General features: G+C 40.4%; 1 protein-coding gene across 4 annotated transcripts in view; it reads left to right on the plus strand.

Annotated features, from left to right (window-relative positions):
* The first annotated feature begins 5,485 nt into the window (after positions 1–5,485).
* Positions 5,486–14,751, plus strand: part of LOC124883810 (alpha-actinin-4) — a 57,398-nt gene continuing 48,132 nt past the window's right edge. For 3 of the 4 annotated variants that reach the window (XM_047391160.1, XM_047391163.1, XM_047391162.1), the window contains exon 1: positions 5,486–5,883. In XM_047391160.1, coding sequence (XP_047247116.1) covers positions 5,761–5,883 — 123 coding nt within the window. In that variant the 5' untranslated portion in view covers positions 5,486–5,760. The remainder of the gene's footprint in view (positions 5,884–14,751) is intronic. The other variant, XM_047391161.1, reaches the window with a different exon arrangement.

Genomic DNA, 14,751 nt, shown 5'->3' on the forward strand with positions numbered 1-14,751 from the left:
TATTTTACCAGAGCTCTGTCTTAGCCCAAGTAAGAATCCATAAAATTTTGGTGCTGATCCGGATCACGATCCGGAACCAGGCTTTGTTTTTTTATGGCGTCAGTGACTCTACGTTGGGTGGTGAGGTGTGCAGCCTTTGACTGTCCTGTTAAATAATTGTTTTTTTGTATTATTTATTTTTTATCTGGATTACTTATACATGGTGTTTTTCATTTATTTATCTATCTGTTTGTTGTCTTTTACTTGTATTTACTGTTTTGCTAATTATTTTATCTTCTTTACCAATAATTTCATTGTTTTTTATTCCTATTTCTTGATTTATTTTATGTATACATTGTTTTCATTATTTTCAATAATCCTCTGATGCATTTATTAGGTACTTTGTTTTTATGTTATTCTTTTTATCTGTACATTGTGTACTTCTATTTGTATTTTACTATTTTATTGTTATCAGTTTTTCAGGCATCTAAAACTGTATTTGTTTTATGCCCACTTTCGTTGTTCATTCATTTGATATCTGAAATCTCTTTTTCTCTTTATAGCACAAAAAAATGCCGGTGAAGATACTTTGCTTCAAAGAGATTCCCTCTACATAAAAATGGATAAATCCAGTCACTAGTACGGTTACTGCACATAAAATTGTTTCACTGGAACATTTTTACTTTCTGCCACTCAATGTGTGGATCATTGCATGCTGTGCAAACATCAGCAGCTTATTTTCTTAGTTAACTCATTCATTCAGCCTTAAAAAAGCTGAAAACAATTTGTTGTTGTCAGACTGTGATTATTTTTCCTGGCTGACCAATCACCAATTTAGATTACTACTACAGTATCCCCCAACAGCTATAGTGACACTAATCTGCAAGGACAGTGTGACCTACTTCTGTTGGTTTCTCCTGCAGGCGGGAGAGTCACTCTACGACTGATCCAAGGCGTCTCCTGGCAGGAGTGATGAATGACACTGCAGCACAATTCACGTTGCTGTATGATACCTGTCACCTGCTTTTATATTTCTCAATAGATCATTACACACTGAAGGTTAATTTTTCTGTTTCTGATTCTTCATAAAATGAAGAACATTATGGAGAACCCTGAGCATCCTCTTCATGAGACTGTCCTACAACAACAGAGTGTCTTCAGTCAGAGGCTTCTTCAGATCTGCTGTAAGACGGAGCGCTACAGGAGATCCTTCCTGCCCACAGACATCAGCATCTACAACGGCTCTTTGAAGAAACATCCATAATATGAGCTATAACAACATTTAATTTCCCTTCGGGATTAATAAAGTATTTTTGAATTGAATTGAATTGAATTTCGTATCTTCATCAAATAAAGTTAAAAGAGAAAAACTTAATCAAATTTTGTCTTTTTGATCAGAATAAAAAACCTTTATCCAGCAAAGGTCACAAGCAAACTAGTCTCTTGTCCCAGGTTTTCCTATTTGTTAAAAAAGTACAATTATATTTTCTGTGTAATTGCCTGGAGGCCAAAAACCAACCAGGATGTTAAAGTTGAAATAAAAGGATCCCTGATGGTTGGTTGCAAAATAGGATGCAAACCCTTCTTTATCCTGTCAATTAACAAGACAGTGTCACAGCTTAAACTTAAAAGTAAACCTCAAACATTTTTATTCCATAAATGTCACTTCTACCTTTATAGACAGTTCTTCGTATGATGTGATGGATAAAAATCTGTGAGTTGGGTAACAACTATTACTGTAATGCTAGTGAGCCAGTGGCCAGGATGGCATGCTGGGCCAGCTCTGCTGCCAGGAAACAGTGACAAATAAATCATCTTTTCATAATATTCTGAGTAGATGTGTTACTGTTAGCAGTATCAACTTCACTAAGTAGTAATTTTCACAGTCTATGCTTCCAAAGACTTGCTACACTGCAGTGCTAACATTAGCTTCCTATAGTGTCTAGTTTTGCTGAAGTGCTAATGTTAGCTTTCTGTAGCACTAAGTTGTGCTGCGGTCCAGATGCTAACACCTTATCGAGTCCCATAAGACCAGTCTATGTCACTACAGGTCGTGCTCAGACCCATAGCTCTGCTTGTGCTTTAGTGTTAATGCTAACGCCCTGAAGAAGCTATAAGCTTTGTCTAACTGTGATGCAGTGATGATGTTGGGCTACCTGTAATGGCTAGTACTGCTGTAGTGCTAATGTAAGCCTTTTGTAGCAGGTAGTTGTACTGCAGTCCAGATGCCAACATCTGGTAGTGCCTGATAAGACCAGTCGATGTTGCTAATACTTCTGCCCGGAGATGTGGGTCCGTTTGTGCTGTAGTGCTAATGTTACATTTCTGTAGCACGTAGTTGTTCTGCAGCCCATATGCTGACATCTTGTAGTAGCTGATATGGTGTTAACACCATCTACCTAAGGTAGCTAGTGGTGCTACTTTGCACGCACTGGCTGGCTTTAGTTGCCAGATCCAACTTTCCTACTCAAAACTCTAACTTCAGCAGACATTCTCCTTTGTGTATAAAGGCCTATACATACAAAACAAATTGACATAATTCTGTTATTGCAGCCATGGATTGGGAGCTCTTGCAGCTTGTGCTTGACCCTTTGCTTGGACAGATCTCTTTATATTGTGTTGACCAACAGCTGTTGTGTGATTGGTCAGAAATGTCAAGTGGTTACTGTACTGACAAACGCTGCATTCGGGAGGACCTCTGAGGACTTCCCAGGAACTCTGCACTCGAGTTCTTATTAAGTATAGAATAACTTTTTTATGTTCTTGCCACCTCAAGACAAAGAATATGTCTTGCAAGCCTACAAAGCACACTACCAGGATAAATCGATTAAAAAAAAGCCTAGAAACATGCCAAAAGCTCAACAATTATAAGAAGCATTTGATTGCTGTAATGCCGATAAAGATTTTTTGACTGATTAGTAAGAAGTTGTACAGCTAATACTAGCTTGTATGTTCGTAGCAACTTTGAGTGACGTTTCTGTGGAGTTAATCTTCTGTCATTCAGTCTCCTGTGTAGGGTCCACGTCCAAGGCTAATGTTTATGTTGCAGAAATGTTTAGATAGGTTTTTGTAAATCAGTAAAATGATTTATGGATATTCAGTTTTAATAATATTCGAGTACATTCCAATAACCAATTTCACTGAATTGTAACTGGATGGACTTTCACTAATTGTTTATGTCATTAGACAGCTTAAAGTTTAAATTTGAATATTACCATGAAATTTTAAACCCAAAAGCATCTAGACTAATAATGAACACGAGGTTTTCTACGAATTAGGAATGATGATATATATTTATTTTGAAATTCACATATCAAGTTTCAGTTTATTGCTTTTCATGCACCACGTGATGTGACATAAATGGTGCTAATCTGGCGTTCATCATCTTCCTTTAATGCAAAGCCTACTTATCTACATTAAATATGCAGATTTATATTTTGTATTTCTGTTATTTGTTAGTTAACCATTTTTAAATTTCGTACTTTTTTTCTTATTTGAGCAGCTCACGTTGAAACAGTAGACTTTTATTCATGAGCCGTTCAAGTCTAAAAAAGCTACTGGAGACAACGTGTCTGTCAAGTTAGCAGATATAAGAAACGGAACATATGTGAATATTCCTTTAAAATAAAAGCTTTAATCTTTAAAGCATTTTGATGGTTTATTGAGATACTCGCACCTTTGGAGATATTATAAACCCTGATCTGACCAAAATAATTATTAGTGACTATGGTGAATGATGATATTTATTGGAGTCACATAACTCTATTTCCTCACAGTAGTATAATGATTACTTTATTTGGTTCATTGTTTAAAAAAAAGGTACAAAAAGACCATGAGTAGTATACCAAAAAACTGGTCAACATTTTTTTTACTCCATGAAAATGTGACTGCAAAACTACAAACGAGTAAAGTGGATAAGAAGCAAACCTACCAGATAGCTGTACAACGGAGCACAATCAGTTAGTTAGCTATTGCCAGCTTTCTGTTGTAACTAGTTGCACTGGTTCTAATGCCAGATCTCCTTTCCAGCAACTTGTGCTGGTTTGAATATTATGCTAAAGTGCTGCTAATGGTAATATTCTGTAGCAGCTAGTTTTACAACAATGCTGATGCTAGCTGTCTATAACAGCTATTTCTGCTACAGTGCTAGGACTGTAGCATAAATAGCTAAGTATAAGTTATATACTCTAGTATTAGCGTATGTAACTAATACTTGTTAAGCATTAGTTACATATGCTACAGTTTATAATGCAAATGTTTCGTTGCAGCTAGTTATGTTACAGTGCTGTTAGCTTTATTTTCCCGCTAATTCTAATGCTAGCTCTTTTTAGCAGCTAGTTGTGCAACTATGTGAATGCTAGCTAGTTAGTTTTGCTAAAGTGCTATTGCTATCTTTCTATAGGGGCTGGTTGTGCTACTGTGCTGATGCTAGCTTTCTTTAGCAGCTAGTTGTGCTACATGGCTGATGCTAGCATTATGTGGCAGCTAGTTGTGCTACACGGCTGATGCTAGCATTATGTGGCAGCTAGTGGTGCTACACGGCTGATGCTAGCATTATGTGGCAGCTAGTGGTGCTACACGGCTGATGCTAGCATTATGTGGCAGCTAGTGGTGCTACACGGCTGATGCTAGCATTATGTGGCAGCTAGTTGTGCTACACGGCTGATGCTAGCATTATGTGGCAGCTAGTTGTGCTACACGGCTGATGCTAGCATTATGTGGCAGCTAGTGGTGCTACACGGCTGATGCTAGCATTATGTGGCAGCTAGTGGTGCTACACGGCTGATGCTAGCATTATGTGGCAGCTAGTGGTGTTACACGGCTGATGCTAGCATTATGTGGCAGCTAGTTGTGCTACACGGCTGATGCTAGCATTATGTGGCAGCTAGTGGTGCTACACGGCTGATGCTAGCATTATGTGGCAGCTAGTGGTGCTACACGGCTGATGCTAGCATTATGTGGCAGCTAGTTGTGCTACACGGCTGATGCTAGCATTATGTGGCAGCTAGTTGTGCTACTGTACTGGCAGACACTTCTTGTTGTGCCCTGCTGTGTTCTATTGGTAATTAGCTTAATATAGAATCTACTTTTGTTGTCGTGCTAATGCTTGCTTAAAAGAAAAATAACAAGTGAATCGTGAAGTGTTTTAGCTTACCTTTTTTGTTTTTGTCCTCTGTAAAAATGCTACAGCTAACAATAACTTGTCAGAATTGTCATGTTTGAAAAATATTGTTCTTAGCAACAGTAGTTTGATTTAGGCTGCTTGTAATTTAATGTCCACAATATATGGCATTTCTCTGGATTTAGATGTGGTGTGTTTTAGATAGTTTTAGTAAAAAGATCATATTATCAATGAATTTATTGATCCAAACAATGACTTTTTCCACACGACTCGCTGTTTCTTTTTCAAGGGACCCATTCAATTATTTCAGTGCAGGTTGGTGCACTTTAATTTGAAGGCCTTCACCGGAAGCGCTCCAGCCTGGTTCGGCGGATTGAACCTGAAGGAGCGGCCGGTTCCACCTCCTCCTCCCAGCAGCCACACCGTTTCGCTGAGAGCTTTTCTTCTCAGCAGCAGCAGCGGGATCTTCTGACTGCACACACCGGACACTGATTACGTTAAAGAGCCTCTCACGGCTGGACGAACACGGACTGTTTCCTGGCTCGTTTATCCCTCCTCACCTCTTTGATTTGGGCCTTTTTTCCTTTCACCGGTTTTGTTTTTTGTTTTCCGAACCTGTGACAGTTTGTCCGTGGCGCACCGAGGTTTGCTGTGCTGACATGGTAGATTATCACGCTGCCAACAACCAATCTGCCGGCGGGGTACAAACATACATGGAGCAGGAGAACGACTGGGACCGGGACCTTCTGCTGGACCCGGCCTGGGAGAAACAGCAGAGGAAGGTAAGGTAGCTCTAGTCCGGGCCCAGTTGAAAGAAAATGGACGTGGAGGTCAGAGACCGAACACGGGCCTCTGTGAAGCCTGGTTCTCTGAGGTTAAACCAGCTTTCACTCTTTTAAACCGCTTTCCATCTTTGTTGCGCTTCTTTTTGATTCTCCGAGCGAAAACGGACGTAGATCGTCTGCAGAAACCAAAGCTGAGATTGTGCAGAGCTCTTCGGCCTGATGGTAGCACTTCAGGCGGGGTTTCTGTTGAGGGCGCCTGGTCCTGCTGCTCCTGCCTGGTTCGGCTGTTTGTCGGAGGCCGTTAAAGGCGAGTTTCTGGAGAACCTGAACGATACCTGGTGGTGGTCGGAGGCTGAAGTCTCTTTCTTTCTGGTTCAGTACCTGTAAAGGACCATCTCACCACTTTAAATACATCTGCACCACATTAGATCAGTTGTAGTTGTCAATCTAAATGACTAATACTGGTAAAAACCGTTTTAGATCTTTAACAGAGATGATAAAACATTTGTTTATGAAACTTAAAGATGGATTTGAAATTGTTTTATTGGCTTTATACTTCCTGAGATTGGGTGTATATTGAAATCCAGAATGTAAGGACTGGTCAAACCTTGACTGGATTATCTTGACTCATGGCAGATTTGTTTAAATCACATTTGGATCTGTTAAACATTTGCCCTAATGATGCCGCTTCAACAAAGTTGTATTTTAAACGTGTTTCTTGATTTTAGACCCGTTTTGATTGTGTTAAACAGCCAGACTTCATAAAACCTTGACTGGATTATTCTGTTGATGAATGAGTCTTCAAACCATAGTTTCTGTTCATCACAGTTTCTGTTGGATATCTGGACCACTTTAGAACATCTTCAGGACCAAAACCACAACACTTGGAGAAGTCTTGAATTGACTAGAGTAAACCACCCTTGTTTTTGTTCGTTGCAAACAGAATAAAAGTTTCACAGATCAGAAACGGTCTTAATTAATCTTTTATTAGTGTATTTTAATCCTCTCCAGGTTTGAGCTGTTTTATGTGATTGATTTTGAACTCGGCTGATTTAATGCAGCCCACATTCTTAAAACAAGGTGTGAAATAACCCTCCTCCTGCAGCTCCAAAGACAAAAGACATACCTTAACGTCTGGTTCTGCATTCTCATGTCATGCCTTGCCTTGTTCTCATACCTCAAATTTATTAAAACTCTCTTTTGTCATATTTTTTTTTACACTCTTAATGTTCAGAAACGAGTTGTCCCGATATATTTGAAGATGCATTGTTTAAATAGGCAGCGTGGCTAGCATGGCTTTTGGTGGTATGACAGCATGCCAGGCATCTTCACACGCTACTGTCCTGTGTTGAGCTGTGTGGGTGCTGTTCCTGCAGAGGTTGCACAGGCGCAAATATTCTTCCAAAAGGAAAATCTTACTTTGCAAATGATTGACAGAGTGTGGCCTGCAGTTTAAAGTTGTGCAGAGGAGGTGCTTGGAGTCCTCAGCTTCCTGGCAGCAGTTGAAGAGAGCAGGGGACATGAGAACAAAGTCCTCTAAAGGTTTAGGGCTCCTAATAATGGGAAGAGGAGGAAAAGTCTCCTGCGGGAATATGATGAGTGTGGAAACGTTTTTGTTTCTGACATCGAGTCTTAAAAAGGTCAAACTGTTGTCAACTTTAAGGTTTTACAGAGCAAGGTTTCCCAGCAGCCAGTTAATTGCAGTTTATTACAGGCGAAGCTCCCCTTCTGACAAACGTGTCATTAAGCCTTTTTTTCCTTCCATTGCTGCTCTTGAGAGCTGCCACAAGGCGAAACTTGTGAAACTACGGTGTGACGCCACCACTGGGTTTTCAGTGTATTAACACGCCAATCCTGATTCTCAGTGACAGTTGGGCTCTGAGCGATTCCCATGCCGGGAGGCGAGAAGACAGAGCGGGAAGGTGCTTGTGGGCAGATGAGCTAACAAAGAACGCAGGAAGGTGCACAATTCTAAGAGGAGTTGGTGTCTCTGAAGACTTACAGGCCCAGTTTGTTACAAAAATATGTAAATAATTAGAAAAATGTTAATTCTGAAACAAGGAGAGAATCTAGCATCAGAAAAGATCATAACTAATAAACTCTGCTTATAGCAGGTTGGTTGATCTGAGGTGTTTGAAGTGACTAAATCACAACCAGTAAGTGCAAAATGTCTCAGTAACGTGTGAGCGGTCTGTATTTATTACACTGCTCCGTTGAGTTTGGGGTAAAGCGTTAAATCTTCCTGGTACAGTTTGAATTGTATTTAAATTGTTCCTATTTGTACATGCAAATTTAAACAGTAGAATAATCAGTTTCAGTCAGTGGCCCCAACCCTGTTCTTCGGGGTCTGTAGTCCTGCAGGCTTTGGATGCGTTCCTGCTTCTGTTCACCAGATTCAAATGATTGGATAACCTCCGCAGGTTCTGCAGGACACCACAGATCTTATGGGCGGCACTTCATGCATTATGGAGTTTCACAGTAATTTGCAGATTTAAAAGTATCAAAGTATAAATCGCAACAGCTGTAAGTGGGAGCACTGGAAATAACACCAAACTGTCAGTGTAGTAAACCAGCTTGCTTCCTCCCCTCCTCCCTGCTTTGCTCCACAGTCATTTTTGATGCATTGTTTGAGGTGGGCAGCGGGACACAATGATTGTTTGTTCTTTTGCCGCCCACTTTCACATGCTTTCCCTGCGGCCCAATTTGGCTCAGGACGAGCTGCGAGCGACACTTTTTGAGGACAAGATGACCCAATGATTCCTCTGCGTGCCGGCCACTGCACCGGCTCGCATGCGGCCCAGTGACTTTACCTTCCTTCCCTGACTGGGAGCTGAAAGTGTGCGAATAGTGAGCAGACAGGTTAATGAGGGCATTGATGCAACATGGCATAGCGGGCTAGTGTCAGGGCGTGGCAGAAAGAGGAGAAATTCGCAGGTTTTTCCTGCTTGATGGGATGAAATCTTGGAGCGTTGTGTGGTTGTCAGTAGCGAGGAAACAAACTTTTAGCTGATTTTGTGTGCACGTTTTGCACATATTCAAAAATTGCAAATAAGCTCCAAAAATGTTACTCTTTAACTGACTCTTTGATGGATTTATTCAGATGTATTCACAGTAATCACGGTCAGATGTTACTGCTTGTTCTTTACAAGTTCTCTATTTTTGAAGTAAATCTTCATAATATATCGATTTACAGTAAGATTGAAATATCAATCTTCCACCAATATTTCAGTCGCAAAGACTGCTTGGATGCAGCATTTGTTGTGCATTCACGTTCTGATGGGCATTAAAACATTTGACCCGTTGGATCGTCTCTGCCTGTGTTGCCAGAATTGCAGTTTTTAGCAGCTGAGATACTGAACCTCTCAGAAAATACTGTGAAAACTGTAATCATGGATAAAGAAAACTCAATGTGGGGTAAATGTTATTGTCACAGTATTCAGCAACAGTGAAGCAAAAACAATAAAGTCCAAAAGAGAAATCTGGGGCATTAAAATTTCCACAAACTGAGAAATTTTGAACTGAAATTTCAGGGCAAGAAGTTCTTGTGCATGTTTTGCAGGTTATTAAAAAAAATGGCCAATGTGGTTCTAAAAGAGTCTTTACTTACTTCCTACCTTAGTAGGAAGAGTAGTCGTCTTGCAATCAGAAGGTTGTGGGTTCGATTCCAGCTTCCTCCTGCCATATGTCGATATGCCCCTGGGCAAGGCACTTAACCTCAAGTTGCCTACCGATCTGTGTATCGGTGTATGAATGTGTGAGTGTTGGTGAGTGCGATTGGGTGAATGTGGCTCTAGTGTAAAGCGCTTTGAGTGGTCTGTATGACTGGAAAAGCACTATATAAATTCAGTCCATTTACCATTTACTAGTAGGAAAATGCAACATTATTAAAAATAATCCCTGCTACCACTAACGTCTTAGTTTTCAGCTAGTTTTTAAATCTGCAGAACCCTACTAAGATTCCAGTGAAGGTTGTAATTTTCCTGCTCTGGTTGGTGTTTCCAAAAAGTCTTCAAACGTAGACTGACTGGTGGTTGTTCTTCTCAAACCGCTACCTGGATACAAAAACGACCCTTGTTGGAAGGCTCTTCCTTCCCTCTGTGAAGAAACATCTACACTCAGATGATGGCGATGTCATTCCCAGCTGATTCCAGGTCAGCTGTGGGAAAGCCCTCCGTCTCAGCTGACTCCAGAACCGGCCTGTTCGCCTAAACAACGCCCCAGTCAGTCAGTCGAGCAGAAGGAGAGAGGAATGTCACCCCTCTCCCCCCTCTTTTGTCTTTTTCTGTTCTGCCCCTGGCTTGGCTCAGAGGAAACATTCCTTTGGTGGGCTATAAGGCCAGCAGGAGGGGCCTTCAGGCTGAAAACAGGGGGGCGGGGTGGCCTGTCTTTGCATGACAGCAGGAGATGGTTGTGTTCTGCAGGATTGCAGATGTGGTTGCTGTGGCAAAATGCAGCCAAATATTAGTTGGTTGCACTTTGGAATAATGAAGTTCCCTTCAGTTTGCAGCCCATAACGTAGCAGCAAACGTCCCCACGACCCGGTCAGCTCAGCAGAGAGGTTCTGCAGCTTTCCTGTAAACAAACAGCAGCATTCAGAATGGTCTCGATGCCATAAAAGCTGCAGAATTCAGAGTTCAGTTCACAGATCATCAGCTGCCGATCTGATTGTTCACTCAGGATTAGCGAGCGACATTTCCTTCTGACAAAGAATTTCCTGCGGGTCCACAGCCAGCAAGCCTGCTGATGGCTTTAGCTTAGAAATCCTCCCAGAGCCGTGAGCCCATATTTTCTGCCAGGGTTTGTATTCCTTGAACGCAGCCAGCTACTCAGATGTGAGGAGGTCTCGGTGTAAAGTATGTTTTGCACGTTCTAGATCCTCTCTGGTTGATGCAGCTGACAGCTCCCTGCTGCTCTTTGTGAATGCTGATCCTGGAGATGAGCTTGGAGCTGTGGTGTTTGTTTGAGTGTGGCAGGAGTCTGGGAAACAAGTAGAGACGTAGAGGGAGGCTTGATTCAGTTGGAGGTGAAACCAGGTGTGCAGCTTTGATGTGTTTTTTGTAAATGCAGAGAACTGAACGGAGCAGCTCGTGTATAATAATGAATATGCTTCTGATGCAGGATTTACATGGAGAGATTGTGCTCCAGTTTCAGCGGTAAATAAATCATCATTCTGCTGTTAGTACTGCATCATCTGCAACGCTAACATGTCTGTCCTGATGTTTCACAGGAACCATTATTTCTGCTGCTGGGTGACTGTGATTTGGCCCAAATATTTTAAACAGAGTGGTGCATCGTGCACCTCATCTTTAGGGATCTCTGCTTGGCCCAGCATCTCTCGTCCGTCTCCATGGCTGCAGAAAGCAGATAGCGTTTATATCTGTGAGGCTGCAGCCTCTCTATTCTCAGCCACAGAGCTCAGCGTGGCTCTTTATTTTTGGAAGCAGCTCTTCAGAGCTTTGCTGTCGCCCTGCACCTGAGCGAGAGCAGCAGAGTTCAGCTTTGTTGAAAAATTGATAAGAAAAGCTCTCGGTTTGTCTTCAGGTTAGAGGGATTGTTTCTCGCATCAGAGGTTATACATAGATGTGCCCACACCATTAACACTTTGTTCAGCACCCTGTGAGGGCGGTTTTAAGGTGCCGCTTAATGTGAGAGGATGTTTTCATGCACCGTCGGTGTGATTGTGTTTTAGCACAGAATTGCAGAACTAAATGTCCAAAAACCTCACTGTTTAAATCAACAGGTGAGAAGCTGAGGGGAAGTGTCACTTCAACATGGAAAAACATGCAAAACAACAACACTCCAGCATTGTGTTAACTTCTACAATAAATAAATATTTCCTCTATTTTAACTCGACTAATTTATATTTAAATCCTTAAAATGTTGGTTTAAACTTCACTTTGCCAGAAATGAGAAGCGTCTGCGTGCAGGTGAGCGTGTAGTGAAATACTGTCAAAGTAGCTGTAGTTTAAATGCATATCGGACTCGCTGAGTGGCTCGTTCAACAACAAGGAAGTAAAAAGGGACATGTTGGTGTGAAAAAACTGATCAGTGACAAAATGCATTATATTTTTATGTTATTTTCAACTGCAGACTTCGACTGAGTGTGAGACAGATTCTGGTTTTAACACGAGGTCTGCTGGTTCAGTGCGATCACACTATGTTTAAAAAAAGCTTCTATTGACACCAACTAACGACTGATACTGGCAGGGTTGTACATGCTCTGTGAAGTAAACTGTACCGATGAAAACCGCTTTCTGCATCAGAACTCATCGGCCATGTGGCAGGCAGAGGGAAAATGGACCGACCTGATCGTTTCTGCAGCTGGGAATTAGATTTGTGCTGTTCTCTTACTCCATTTGGTTGTCTTCAGGAGGCCAACAAGATGCTGTGATATGAGCTGGTCCTATCTAAGGTTCACAGGATAGGTGAAGCAGATGGAGATCAGTTTACCAGTTGCATTGTCAGCAATCAGGTGACGTTGGAATGAAAAATGAGATTTTTCCTTTGCAGTGTCTTTAGTATCAGATTAACTGTATGCATTCTTCAGATCTGGATAAACTGGATTAAGAGAGTAAAAAGGATTATGGGAAAACAGTTGTTTGCAAACTCTTCTTTGTATTCCCTAGCTCATACGAAGTTTAAAAATGGAAATGCATAACAAAATCCAATATGGCTGAAATGCCAGTCCCACAGCATGATGCTGCCACCTCCATGCTTAACTATTGGTACAGTGTTCTTTTGGTTTTGGCCAATCGTGGTCAACAAAGAGTTAAAAGTTAATATTCTGCAGATTTTAGAAGGCAAGGCAGGATGTACAGAAACTCTGAAAACGTTTAACGTTTCTACACAGACAAATGAACAGAGGCTTTCTGGTACCTCAGCAAGGTTGGTAAAAGTTCTAGTGAGAAGAAAAATAACGATGATACTTTAGGGTTAATGTCCAGTCCAGCCAGTCAGACTCCATTTAGATACGAGTTGTAATGATGACGTTTAGTTGTAATGATGACGTTTAGTTGTAATGATGACGTTTAGTTGTAATGATGACGTTTAGTTGTAATGATGACGTTTAGTTGTAATGATGACGTTTAGTTGTAATGATGACGAGTTGTAATGAGGACGTTTAGTTGTAATGATGACGTTTAGTTGTAATGATGACGTTTAGTTGTAATGATGACGTTTAGTTGTAATGATGACGAGTTGTAATGAGGACGTTTAGTTGTAATGATGACGTTTAGTTGTAATGATGACGAGTTGTAATGATGACGTTTAGTTGTAATGATGACGAGTTGTAATGAGGACGTTTAGTTGTAATGATGACGTTTAGTTGTAATGATGACGTTTAGTTGTAATGATGACGTTTAGTTGTAATGATGACGAGTTGTAATGAGGACGTTTAGTTGTAATGATGACGTTTAGTTGTAATGATGACGAGTTGTAATGATGACGTTTAGTTGTAATGAGGACGTTTAGTTGTAATGATGACGTTTAGTTGTAATGATGACGTTTAGTTGTAATGATGACGTTTAGTTGTAATGATGACGTTTAGTTGTAATGATGACGAGTTGTAATGATGACGTTTAGTTGTAATGATGACGAGTTGTAATGATGACGTTTAGTTGTAATGATGACGTTTAGTTGTAATGAGGACGTTTAGTTGTAATGATGACGTTTAGTTGTAATGATGACGTTTAGTTGTAATGATGACGTTTAGTTGTAATGATGACGTTTAGTTGTAATGATGACGAGTTGTAATGATGACGTTTAGTTGTAATGATGACGTTTAGTTGTAATGAGGACGTTTAGTTGTAATGATGACGTTTAGTTGTAATGATGACGTTTAGTTGTAATGATGACGTTTAGTTGTAATGATGACGTTTAGTTGTAATGATGACGTTTAGTTGTAATGAGGACGTTTAGTTGTAATGATGACGTTTAGTTGTAATGATGACGTTTAGTTGTAATGATGACGTTTAGTTGTAATGATGACGTTTAGTTGTAATGATGACGTTTAGTTGTAATGATGACGTTTAGTTGTAATGATGACGAGTTGTAATGATGACGTTTAGTTGTAATGATGACGTTTAGTTGTAATGATGACGTTTAGTTGTAATGATGACGTTTAGTTGTAATGATGACGTTTAGTTGTAATGATGACGTTTAGTTGTAATGAGGACGTTTAGTTGTAATGATGACGTTTAGTTGTAATGATGACGTTTAGTTGTAATGATGACGTTTAGTTGTAATGATGACGAGTTGTAATGATGACGTTTAGTTGTAATGATGACGTTTAGTTGTAATGATGACGTTTAGTTGTAATGATGACGAGTTGTAATGATGACGTTTAGTTGTAATGATGACGTTTAGTTGTAATGATGACGTTTAGTTGTAATGATGACGTTTAGTTGTAATGATGACGTTTAGTTGTAATGATGACGTTTAGTTGTAATGATGACGATTAGTTGTAATGATGACGTTTAGTTGTAATGATGACGTTTAGTTGTAATGATGACGTTTAGTTGTAATGATGACGTTTAGTTGTAATGATGACGTTTAGTTGTAATGATGACGTTTAGTTGTAATGATGACGATTAGTTGTAATGATGACGTTTAGTTGTAATGATCTGTCATTTTTCAGTCTTAAGCAGCAATTATCTCGACAGTAACGACACAAAGCGCCACAATGTATCTGGATGTGTAACGGTAGGTGAATGAGTGGCGACAAACTGGACCTGCCTGTTCTGTGTGTCCTTAGAAACGGGTGTGTACGGAAACTCTGATCCGATTTGATGCATTGTTTCAGATTAGCTGAACTTGGATGGGAATTGCAAGTTGGTTGGTTGTAAAGGAACAAGTTTCTTCTTTTTC

This window comes from Girardinichthys multiradiatus, chromosome 18 (genome assembly GCF_021462225.1).
Source record: "Girardinichthys multiradiatus isolate DD_20200921_A chromosome 18, DD_fGirMul_XY1, whole genome shotgun sequence".
NCBI classification, from domain to species: domain Eukaryota; kingdom Metazoa; phylum Chordata; class Actinopteri; order Cyprinodontiformes; family Goodeidae; genus Girardinichthys; species Girardinichthys multiradiatus.